Genomic DNA, 13,040 nt, shown 5'->3' on the forward strand with positions numbered 1-13,040 from the left:
AAAACACACAGAGAGAGAATGATTGAAATAATACCAACAACACACAAAAACGACAACAAAAACACACAAAATAAGTGAAAACTATGCTGAATGAATACTAAAAAGAACAGACAAATGACCACAAAATACACAGAAAACACACATAATGATGACAGAAATGATCTTAGAACATGAACTGAACATACAAAGGTCAGTCAGTCCCACATCAGGAGGGAGTGACAGGAAATGATGAAAAAAAAAAAAAAAGATTCTATTCAGGAAGCACTAAAGACTGTTTTATTCCACTTATTTACAAAATGACAATCTTTAAAATGTGTGTTATCACTAATTCATTCCATCATTATGCTTTATGGTTTTTTTTTCACAGAATTCTGATCAAAATATGTTAGTCGGACAAAGTGGGCACTTGGATTCAAAAGTTAGAGAAAGGGGGTACTGGAGCCCAAAAAGTTTGAGAACCACTGACTTATGACATTGCATATCCAGAAAATGACACATATCCATAAGAAGGGCAATCACATCACTCCTGCAGTGTATTTGACTCTCAAGTTTAAGGAAGATACTTGTTTTTGGTCTGAGGGAGAATATCTGAGGAAAACGTATGCATAGCGAAAGACTTGGCCTAAGAACACAGTCTTACAGATCAATATTTTGTTACCATAAATCCATTTGCTATTATGATTTCATGTTCCTACATGGAGATCAAACCCTATGCTCTAGCAAGCAGATTTTACAACAGCAACGATTAAAAAAACTACCATTTAAGTACTTTTTGTATGGATAAACACATCACACGTATGGATTTTCTTTTGTTTAATGGTTTTGACTCCCATAAATTGTACATAAATTCAATTTGCTAACAGCCTCTTTAACATACAGTATGTCCGCCCTTTCTGCTAAGCCTAAAGATGGAGCCATCAGCAGAACCACAGATTTAGCTTTGTTCGGAGCAAGAATTCACTTGGGATGATTAGAGTTGAAGTGTCACCATAAAATGCAGCATCCGTCTCTTTGTCAGCAACTTAAATTTCTGCCTTGCCAAGAAAATCGACTTTTCATACATGTTTGAAAGGTTGCTGGAGGTGATGCAGCTGACTGTAATTAGGCACCGTAATTCCGATTGCTTTCATTAGCACAACGCTGCATCGGCAAGACAAAGTCCGTAATTATTATTTGGTTATAGCATCTATGAAGTCCAGCTCATAACATTTTCTAATACAGTATACAATAGTATTTAGAAAAATACAACAACAGGAATTCATAACTTGTTGAGTTGGGTGATTATATTATAGAAAATGGCTATAATTGTAAAATAAATTAAGAATAAATTACAGTATAATGTAAATACATACATTGAAAATTGAATTCAAGCTCATTTTATTGTTTTTAACCTTTTTTTAGGGGAGGATTCAAGCTTTATTTTTTTTGAGTGAACAGTTAGTCAAAAATCAAAAAAATAAATAAATAAAGAAATAAATAAATAAATAAATAAATAAATAAATAAATAAATAAATAAATAAAGAAAAACAATAAAACAAGAACTTGCATTTCAAATGTTTTTCTCCGCCGCTCCTCCTTGGATACAGAATTGTGACTTTTTTCATTTCATTGACGTAAAGGTTGAATAAATGACCTGGCCATTCAAACAGCATTCGGTAAAATATCAGATACGTACATTTTTGCTGTTCAAACTGTCTTTAACAGATCAGATACAGGTCACATGGGGGAAATAAGATCTGTTTTACTTAATTATGAATGAAAGAGGTCACTTAAAAACTGACGGATGTTGTGACTGCATTGTTTAGTTGACATGTTGATATGTAATGGATTCATATTATGACATAGCTGTTAGAACGTTTTCTTTGGGTTATTATTGGCTGGATAAATAATACAGAGACCAGGAATAAATAAAAGGTTTACAGTCAGTCAGGAATATTAAAACACCACGATGTAACTATCTATACTAATTACAGCGTAAGCAATAAAACCACCAAGAACAGGAATAGGGTATTGATGGCTGATTGTGGGAAGATGGACCACCTGCCGTCTCCTCTGCTTCTAATAATGTCATGATACACATGTCCAAATAAATTCTAATAATCACCTACTATGTCATATCATGGTAGGTATTACTCATCAATGTTCAGTGTTGTGCTTGAGCGCGTTTCATGAATGGTAGTTCACAAACTCATTAATATTTTGCGCAAATGTGAACTGAACGTACTGTATTTCTGTCTGATGAACGTTATTGTGAGTGCTTTTATTCTGACATTTGTGAACAGCCAGATTAACATAGATAAAACACGCCATAAACGGGCCTCAATATGTTGGTGGAAAGGCTCCAAATCTGGCAACCCTAGCCACCACAGAGTAGGACTGCTGGTGGTAGGTTCTGTGTCCACAATGAATACATCTCTGTATGATCAGTGATGATCCAGGTGGGAAAAAATCTTGCCTGCAGGGTTTCGAGAAGCAACTGTGCACATCAACAACATCATTGAACTAAATCACCTGGCGAGTGTGGAATGAAATGGAATTTAACATCAATTGTTTCCAGGTTTGGAAAATTATTGAAATGAAAAAACATTTGAACCTTTAGGACTATTGTTTTGATAATTCCTCATTTAAAAAGACCATCAAGAGCAAGTGTTTCCCCCTCACTCGTACGTGTTCATGATTCTCCAAAAGTAGAAGATAACACAACTGATTATTCAACGCAAGTTATTTTATTTCATCTTCTTTTATTGAACAATTCATTTTCAGGCTTTATCTTCTTATTCAACTCAAATTCAAGGCAATAAAAATGATAAATATAAGAAATAATAATACAGTAAACATTTGTATTATTAATACTCTATTATTAATACTAATATATTAAAATTATATTGTTATTAAAGAAAAAAATAGAGTTGAAAATAGAAAAAAAAATTTAAATGAAGTAATATAAACGAATAAATACAAAACAAATAATTAACCTGCCTGTGTTATACAGTATATAACGTTTATGACATTTACCACAAAAGGAGCTTCTTTGACTATGTCCCCTTTAAACAGGAAGTTAAACTTTAAAAACAAGTCATTGCGCACACGTACCATTTTATTGACAGACTTGTGAAATGACTGAGAATATGTTTTATTATCTTGGAAATAAATTCTTAATTTTTCCACATACCTCCAATGCAATGTGCTCACGTACCCCTTGGGGTGCACGTACCCCTGGTTGGGAAACACTGCAGTAGACTATTGGTGAAAGCTGCAGCTGGCTCCTGTGGACTAAATGGGTGGAAACATGGGAAAATGCCATCAATATGAGGGGAACAGCTCACAGCAACATATTGAAAAAAAAGAAGAAAAAAAAAAAACTATGAATGAAGCAGTTCATTTTTGGAATTGAAAATTTGCGTTTGTGTGAAAAAAATGAACTTTACCAACACTGAGAGTTGATGACATTTTAGTCATTGCCATGATCGTAGAATGTAACGTCAGCTTTCATCTGAATCATCCCCTCGCTGCATGGAACATAAAAGGAAGTCACAGGATTATTTAGGAAATGACACCTCTCCATTCTTCACACAACATAATTATCACCATAGCCTAGAGTTTAGGTAGATACATAAAATTCACAAGAGAAAAAGGTGACGGAATGCAGTGAACGTCAGTCATTACATACTAACACAGTATGTTTTCTCTTGAAAAAAAACTTAACACATCCATTGTATGTTCTTCCTCAGACTGCAGAGTCTTTAAGCAGCAGCTTCTTAATGTTTAATGGTAAAACATAATGAGGGTATTCACCACTGTGTTGTAATAATTAAAAGTCTGGGTAACACACAGCGTTTTCTTACAGAAGGAAGTGAAAGATGCGGATCTTTTCGCCACAATAATGAAGATACTTTGACAAAAGAGTGGCATGTTTTTCTCCTACTGAATAAGTCCCCAGTAACACTGCCACTAGGACTTTACAAGAAGCTCTCTGCTTTTGAGTGCCTTTGTATAGATTTGAATACATACCTCTACTGTCACTTTGCTCAACAGTGTTTTTGTCAGCGCCGTCACTCCCAGAGCACAGCCATGAATCGAGCCGTGAGAATCACCAGGGTGGGAGTTTTTTTCCACAAGTCCCTGGTTTACAGAGTTTCTCTTTATCCAGCCTTTGCAAACATCAAGGACATGATAAAATGAAGAACGAGAGCCAAAAGCAGTTCTAGGGAACTCTGAGAGGCACTGCTTTTCCCATCTGTGGGGGGCTTTTTGGCAGATAACTGGCAGGGATGTGTCCACCTGCATGTGATCCTTCCAGTGATAGAGACAAGGACAGGAGGCTGCAGCATTGGTGGGAAACGTGATTAGAAAATACACATTTTAGAAGCCATTTACCATTAATCTACAGTGATTTGTTACTTACTACTGTTTATGGTACGGAGACATTTTCTGTTGATAAATGAGTTGTTAGCAAAACTGCCGCACAGCTTTAAAGATCAGCATTTGACTCCGTATGTCTCTGTACGGGTTTTTTAATGTTTATTTGTTGATCATCACATGTCTCTTATGAGGCTTATTTTCTTTTAAAATGAGATGTATTGTTCCTAATGACAATTAGATTGGTAAATGCATTGATTCCCAAACTGGGAGGCGTGCCCCCTAGGGGGAGTGACGTCATGATGGGGCAGGGGGGCGGGGTCTTGAGGGGCCTGGGGAAGGTATTTTCTAATCTAAATGATATGATTGTAAATTTCACGTTATTTTTTTTTTTATCAGATTTGAAAAAGAAAAGTCCAAATTTAGATTTTTTTTTTTTTTGTCGCGATGGGGGGTCCCTTAGATCTTTTTACATTCTTCAAAAGGGACGCAGCAGAGAATGTTTGGGAATGACTGGGTTGATTTATCATGGCCAATAAAGTAATATACACAAAACCTGAGCACTCAGAGAGTGCAAACCACTGCCAAACTCCACATATCCTCTGCCAGATATTGGCAGTTGGGTCAATAATCCTGATCATGGTACCATAATCATTCACACTTCAAAGGCTTTTTGGATCTCCAATAATAACAATACAGTAGGTCCAAATGTAGAAATCGCGATGAAATTATTAGTCAATTATGGACTGAGTTATGAATTTCTGAAATTTCACTATTGATGAGAAATAGGGATTTTTTAATTTCTAAAACTGATCCAGAATCAGTATATAGTTGGATCCCCTCCGAAAATATGAACTCCTTTGTGGAGGTTGAAAGGTCTACTCGGTGTATTTTAGGCCACAGTGCAGAGGAATAACACTATTTTAAAATTAAAACATAAACCTCCTGTAGCAATATTTCTATACCCAGGTCCAGTGACCAGCCTAACAGCAATGTGGCACATAATAAGGTAAGATTTAGTGTCTCACTATCACACCCAAAAAACATTCTCCAAATCTCTCAATACCATCAGCCTTCAATATTTGGAGGTTATAACATCTGTTCTGCCACGCAACTATTTTCAATATATTTGGTGCGCTCTGGTTTATTAACTCTGCTTATAAGTGAACAGTGGGGGTAGTTTTTATTGCTTTTATTATTATTAGAGAGCACAAACGTATGAAGAATCTTGCTTTGGTGTTACCTTAAGAAAAAATTTAATAGGACCTCATAGAGCAAAATTCATTTCTTTCATCCTTTTTGTGAATTTTGCTCTCACTAGAAATGGTTTTCATTTGGAAGTTTTCAAACACGTCTTTGTATTTTAAATAACGGATCAAAATGTCATTATAAGGAAAAGAAGAATGTTATACCACCAAAATTATGTTGCTTAAATTCCTGGATATCATCTATATTATTAACTGTATTGTTTCTCAAAGTAAAAATAAGAATTATCTCATCTGCATAAATTCTCAAAACTCTTCCTAAAGTGACAAAAAAATAAATAAATAAATGAATAAATCCATAACATGGAAATGGAGGAAAAGAATGAATAATTTGTGACGTTCAAGTATTGAAATTTTATTTTGAAATACTTTGCCTCTGGGCAAATGATAATTACTTAAATGTTCTTCTTAACATGTGTATTTGAATATTAATCATCTGCAGTGACTATTACTAATATCAACACTTAGCAAACAACATTGTGATCATCACCAGGTTTGCATCTTTGTATTCAGTCTTTTGTAATCACTTTAAATAGCTTTACTTAGCCACCACAGTTTAAATACATCATACTAAATATAAAGGCAAACACAAATTATATTTATACATTCATATAGTGCATAATGTGCATTTGGATGTTGGAGGGGAGCAGCAGTTTCTCTGTACACGTCATCTACTGTATGTACTGTATAGACTCAACTTGACAGGGACCTCAGGGAGAAACAGATGGACTTTCATTATTGAAAATAATGGTGACAGACACATGAGTAACACAGTAGCTGTCTTACAACTCTCTGTGCTGCATGCTTTCACCTGGAATCTCATGCCCATGCTTCCCAAACAGGGGTACATGTCCCCTTAGGGGTACAGGAGCACATTGCAGGGGGTACTCGGAAATATTTAACAATTAATTTAAAAAAAATTTGGCCTTTTTTTTTTTCAACAAATATACCACAAATTTACAGTATACTATCGCTCAATAAAATACTATATTTTCTTGTCATTTATTGAAGGATTATTTTATGCTGGAGAGGCCATGCATTTTATCACACTTCTGACAATAGGAGACAATAATTAGCTACATTTTACAAAGGAGACCGCATTTACTTACTATTGAAAAAAATCACGTAAAAGTGCATTTAAAAATAAATAAATTCCACTTTAAATTACAGAGTTGTAGATTAAGCCTTAGGGAACCAATGATGGAGACACAGTTAAGGGTTTAGGAGAGCGCAGATTAAATTGTGGAGAGGGTACTTACAGTATGATATGAAAAGGGGGTACACATGATTTGACAACAATGCAAAAAGGTACACAGGACAAATAAGATTGCGAACCACTGCTGTAGTGTATGCTGCTGTGTATGTTTCAGCTAAACTTTTAAACTATAGAGATTATTAAACTAATATTTGTCTTTTTGGGAGTTTAAAATAAGTTTCAATAAAAGAAACAGAACAATGTATTGTCACATCTGTATACTTTAGCTCACTTTGATCCTGAAACCTCAGAAAGCTTGTTCATCCCCTTCATTTGACATATTCAACTATATTATAGCATGATGCAATATTTTGGAATCTTTACACTATTAATGGATTCCTTGGGGAATTGTTTAGTTGCATCTCTGCTAAAACCTTGTCAGGTGTTTTATATCCACTTATTCTGGTGTTTTCTGAAGGCTTTTCCAGACAATTTAGGAATCAAAGTTAATCTACACAGTGTAGAAAGCCTGGTTAAAAACTAATGAACTCATTCAATTCTGGTTAACTGGGGTTGCTTTTCAATTTACGAGTTTATCATTAGGTAAGATAGTTTTTTGAAAACATAAAGATATTCTGTCTAAATTTTATACACACGTATACCTAGTCAAGACTTTCAGTGGGGGTAAGAAATAATAAATATTAACCTTACCTTTTCTGAATAAACACAGATTATCCCAAAGCCTTTTATGATTATTTGGCCAGTTTAGGTCCCGTGATAGGTTGGTCATTGGCCAGTTTAGGTCATGGGTCTAAGACTAAAACTAACCTTAAACCTAACCCTAAAAATTGTTGCAATATAGGGTTATAACCTAACCCTAACCCTAAACTTAACCCTAAGACGCTACGTACGTGTACTTCGTAAATGTACCAGTAGCACCGTGAGTTCTCCGTACGGCAACCGTACACATAGACACTTTCTTTATTAAATTAACTTGTAATAGAAAAAAAAAACATAAAACTATCACTTCATATCCTGTACGAGAGAGCAGAATGTGTTCAGTTGAATCTGTCTTTGTGCTGCCGCTGCGTGTTCTAATCAAACTGAGTAAACCAGAGGAAAAGAAATACCAGCAGAAGATGAACAGGAGGATGCTGTCACACACTTCATTGCCGTCCTGAAAGGTGTGCTGTCGAGCTCTTTCAAGGATTCCTAGACGAAGGCCAACTGTCAATCTGATAAATCCCGCTAAATGAAACCACCTCATTCCAATGCAAGTTGGACTGACGGGGTTCGTGCAGCTGTCGATACATTATGTTAGCAACATAAATACAGCATACGCTGCTGGGAACCAATTAAGCTCAACAAGCTTTTGCAGTAATCCAGTGTTTCTCAACCTTTAATGTGTCGGGTATCCCCTGAACCTTTGCTAAGCAAAGTAGTCGTTTTATCGTGAAGTTTTTTTTAGCTTTATCAGTCTTCGCCGTGTTGTTTCAAAGTTTAATAGGAAAATAGATACTGTATAAAATGTATATCCATGAAAACTGTCTTTTTGTCTTGGAAATGACTTGCCTCGACATTGTGGTATATTTATCATTTTTGGAATTGATTGCATATAATAACACCATGGTAAGTCATTGAATGAGACCTATGGCTTGTATTTTATTAGAAGCTCTTTATATTTACAGTCTACAGTCTAAGTGTGGTAGTTTATCACCTACAAACAAATAATTACTAGCATTTAGAAGAAACTGTCATCACAAAGTGCAAACCTTCCAAATCTGAGGAAAGTATGACTCCACTCAATCCAACATGAGTGACAAAAGGAAAATGTCACTTGCATTATTTGAAAAAAGGCAACTCAAATGTACTTCATGAATGCTTGCAATTCTTTTGTGTGTATTATTGAGAAACTTGAATGTTATGAATTATGTTGGGCATACAAGCATTTTTGCTTCTGCCTGTTTCAGTCTTGTTATATATTTTTAAATTGTGATTTATCTTTAAATATTTTTTGTTAGACTGAAACAAACAAACAAACTGGAACTGACACATACATGTTTTTAAATGATTAAATTCACTTACGAAGGTTTCAGCTCTTCCGCTCATGAATCAAAACCAGGCCCTCTTGCTGCGATTTATTAATGTAACTAAATAATTATAGATTTAAAAAATACACATAGTGCATGTTTTTTACTATCTAAAAGTATAGAAATATTTTTTTTTTTTTTTACGTCAACATCTAAACTGACTATTGTTTTCACACAAATACGTTCCTGTACTGTTGTTCATTTTCTGATTCTGCATAGGTAAAGTTGAATAATGATGATGTGTTTAACTGAGCACAGCATGGCTAGCAGCTAGTGTACTGGTAGTGTGCAGTATTTGTTGGTCAAAGACTTGCATTCAAAAAATTGACCGTCTGTACAAACAGTGTGTGTCAAATAGCAAATAATTGATGGATCTGTGATATTTAGACAGAGAACTGATCGATATCAACCTTCTCGATGCTATTATAGTTGCACAGTTCATGGTGTCATTTAATTTGAATTCTGATTGCAGAAAGCATATCACAACTGCAATTCAATGTAACATATGTTTTCAAAGTGAATGTTACTTTTAATGGGACTTAGAGTTAAATCTTCCAATTAAATCCATAGGGAGGGCATTGTTTGGAGAGCCTCCAGGCGTACGATGACGCTTGAGGGAAGAAGACACTCTTATTGAGGCCCACGGGAATTAACTAATCACCACCGTGTTCCATAAGGAATCCTGGATAATAATTTTAGCTGGCACTCTGGCTGTGCTCTTATAAAGGTGTGAAATAAATAGATCCATGAATAAGGAAATTACCTCAACTTCTTTTTTTTTTTTAGCATTGTGACTATGACATGATCCTTTTTTGCAGGATTCTGTTGCTCCACGGTGACTGCAATGTGTTCCAGGCAAGGATTTCTATTCACTTCAGTGAACCCACGAGTATCTGTAGTGACGATTGCCACAAGAAAAAACAGTTGTAACGTGTGCCAAAATGTCTAAAGGCTCTTAAACAACGTAGTGGAATGGTTGTACTGTAGCTGTAGAAGCATAAAGATCGGAATTATTATTTCTTCACAATCGTTGTTTCGGTTATTTGGGAATGTGCTGCTTGTGCTTTTGTGGATCACTGACAAAGTAAATAACAATGATTTGTCTACATTGTCACTGTCAGTCTCTACTATGCTACTGAAGCAAATAGTTAGACAGCAGCTATTTGCTTAAATCTTGGCTGCACCTCAATTCAGACCAAACAAAAAAATCCTGGAGTCTGTTTTTTTTTTTTTTTTCTTCTAATAAACACTACAGCACAACAGCCTAAATAAGAACCACTTGATTTATTTTTACACCAAACAGCAGAAACATTACCATCCACGTTTTTTCTCCATTACACCCAGCACACTTTGTTGAAGTTCTATTATTCTGATATATTGAAGATAGAAGTCAAAACAAAAGCATTCAAAGGGAGTTCACGTATGGGTAACCCCCTTTTTGAAAAATGAATTGCGATGTAATAATCTGGATCCGATCCAGATGAAACTCAATGGGGTAATAGAGGAACCAACTCGACATAACTGAGTAAAATTTCATAAAGATCCATCAATTAAAAACCGGCCTCTAAACTGCTTTTCCTCAATATCTGCACATGCTTTTGTGAGGGGTACCCTAGATGGAATTACAATAGGAGATAATGATTTGTTCTGTGCCAAACAGGTTTGTGATTGTTCCTCACATTTGGAAACTAGAGTATAGTGTAGAGTTTACATGATCTGCACAAGCTTACATTTGTCCCGTCCGGCTTAGACCTTTTTTACAAAAACATGTACGTTAAGTCTCTGCAATAGGTTTACATGTTGAAGGTTTGGAAGAAAGATCAATTATTCTACTCTGATGGAAAATTTGCCTACTGGCACAAAACCCTTAAAACTTAGTCAACTTGTTATGAACACATGGTCAATTTGCTTTTATTTTAACACCTCACCCTTCGTTTATGTAGTATCTGTATACAAAAGGAAAATAATAAGTTTTTCTCTTTTTCCTTTAGGTGGCAAACCTTCTGCGTTTGTTCCAGATTCCTCAGATCAGCTACGCCTCCACTAGCGCAAAACTGAGCGATAAAACCCGTTATGACTACTTTGCCAGGACTGTCCCACCTGATTTCTACCAGGCCAAGGCCATGGCTGAGATCCTTCGTTACTTCAACTGGACTTACGTATCTACCGTAGCATCAGAGGGTGATTATGGCGAGACTGGCATTGATGCCTTCCAGCAAGAGGCTCGCTCCCACCAAATCTGCATCGCCACCTCAGCCAAAGTCAGCCGTTCAATGAACCGCCAGGGCTATGAGAACGTGATCCGCTCTCTGCAGCAAAAGTCCAACGCCAAGGTTGTGATTCTCTTTACGCGCAGTGAAGATGCTCGTGAACTTCTGGCAGCTGCTGCTCGAATGAATATCTCCTTCACCTGGGTGGCCAGTGATGGGTGGGGGGCACAGGAGAGTGTGGTAAGGGGCAGCGAAACTGCAGCAGATGGAGCTTTCACCATTGAACTCGCTTCATACACAATCAGAGAATTTGAAGACTACTTCACCAAACTGAACCCATACACTAACACTAGGAACCCTTGGTTTAAGGAGTTCTGGGAGCACCGCTTTGGCTGCAGCCTGCAGGAGCACAGCTGCAGTGAGCGCAGCTTAAGAGACGGTACTTTTGAGCAAGAGTCCAAGATTATGTTTGTAGTGAATGCAGTCTATGCTATGGCCTACGCTCTGCACAACATGAGGCAAGCAGTGTGCTCCAACACATCCAAAGTTTGTGAGGCCATGAAACCAGGCAACGGCAAACGATTTTACAAGGAGTTCATCTTGAAGACCAAGTTTGAAGGTAAGATTGATGATTTTGAAAGTTGGTTGATAAAAAAACTAACCGTCTTTTTTTTTTTTTACTGGTCAAAGTTTTTACAGGTTTACATCTGCTACAGATGACAAATTTTATTCGTTCCTTTTTCAGAGCACATAAGATCTTAATTTCTGTCAGGACATAAAGACAATTTCAACCAAAAACTTAAAAAGTGTGTTTGGAGGAAATTACCTACCGTACCTTTAAAAAACATATCAAATTTGAAATCAAATGGAAAACATGATTAAATACATATCCTGGGAATTTAAAAGTTGTTGTGCAATTACACAGGTATAAAGAGTACTGATATATCCTACTCAAGTAGAAGCACTGTTACTTGATTGAAATTGTACTCAAGTACAAGCACAAGTAAGTTATACATAAAATAATCAAGTTCAAGTAAAAAATAGCTCAATTAAATAGTACTCAAAGTAAAAGTTATTGTCACTTTCACCCATCACATTTATATTTGGCAATTTTATATATATTGGTATTTTGGTTCCCTTGCATACAGTAAACATCTCATGTATAAACTATAAAAGGAAGAGATGAAATCTTGCACAATTGGAACTTAATATTTTTTCCTCAAAGGCATCTGTATGAAATAAAAGGTTTGCTAAAATGTAAAGTTCTTTAAAAAAAAATAATAAATAAATAAATAAAATAACACCAATTATTTTAATTCAAAATAAAAAAAAAACAATTCTCAGGCTTTAAGTATAGCTACATTTATGAACTCTAAAACTGAGAAAATAACCTCCATTCAATGCTGTTTTGGCGCCGTGCATTATGTTTAATGGATTGGTCGGCTATAATGTGATGCATTGGATTATTGTCTGGTCATTTCATTTTTTTTTGGAGTTTCACAATGTCCATTAATCATTTTAAAACAAAAAATAATAATTTACTCAGTAACGGTTGGGTGTAGAAATGTAGAATTACTTTACTTATTTTAAAACATACTTAAGTACAAGTAAAATTACTGATTTAGAAATATACTCAAAAAAAGTACAAGTACCCAAAAAAGCAACTTAATTACATTAAGGAGAGTAGGAATACGTTACTTTCACCTCTGGCAATTAGGACCTGAAACAATTTTGTCTTATTTCTCCAGTAAGCGAAAAATAATTAAGATTGAACTTGATTTTGTACGTTGTCATTTAAAGTTTGAATACATTTTTAACTATAAAATATTCACAAATGTGTGGGGGTTTTTTTTCAGCGTCTTAAATACTGCATGTCTCAACATTAGTGCAAAAATTCACTGTAAACCCAAACATTCAAAGT

The 13,040-nt window shown here is 35.4% G+C and overlaps 1 protein-coding gene across 3 annotated transcripts in view; it reads left to right on the forward strand.

Moving 5' to 3' along the window:
- The window catches only part of grm2b (glutamate receptor, metabotropic 2b), a 31,788-nt gene that overhangs the window by 6,735 nt on the left and 12,013 nt on the right, over positions 1–13,040 (forward strand). For all 3 annotated transcript variants that reach the window (XM_028446255.1, XM_028446254.1, XM_028446256.1), the window contains one exon: positions 10,901–11,738. In XM_028446255.1, the coding sequence (XP_028302056.1) occupies positions 10,901–11,738 (838 nt within the window). The remainder of the gene's footprint in view (positions 1–10,900; positions 11,739–13,040) is intronic.

This window comes from Gouania willdenowi, chromosome 5 (assembly GCF_900634775.1).
Source record: "Gouania willdenowi chromosome 5, fGouWil2.1, whole genome shotgun sequence".
In the NCBI taxonomy this organism is placed as follows: domain Eukaryota; kingdom Metazoa; phylum Chordata; class Actinopteri; order Blenniiformes; family Gobiesocidae; genus Gouania; species Gouania willdenowi.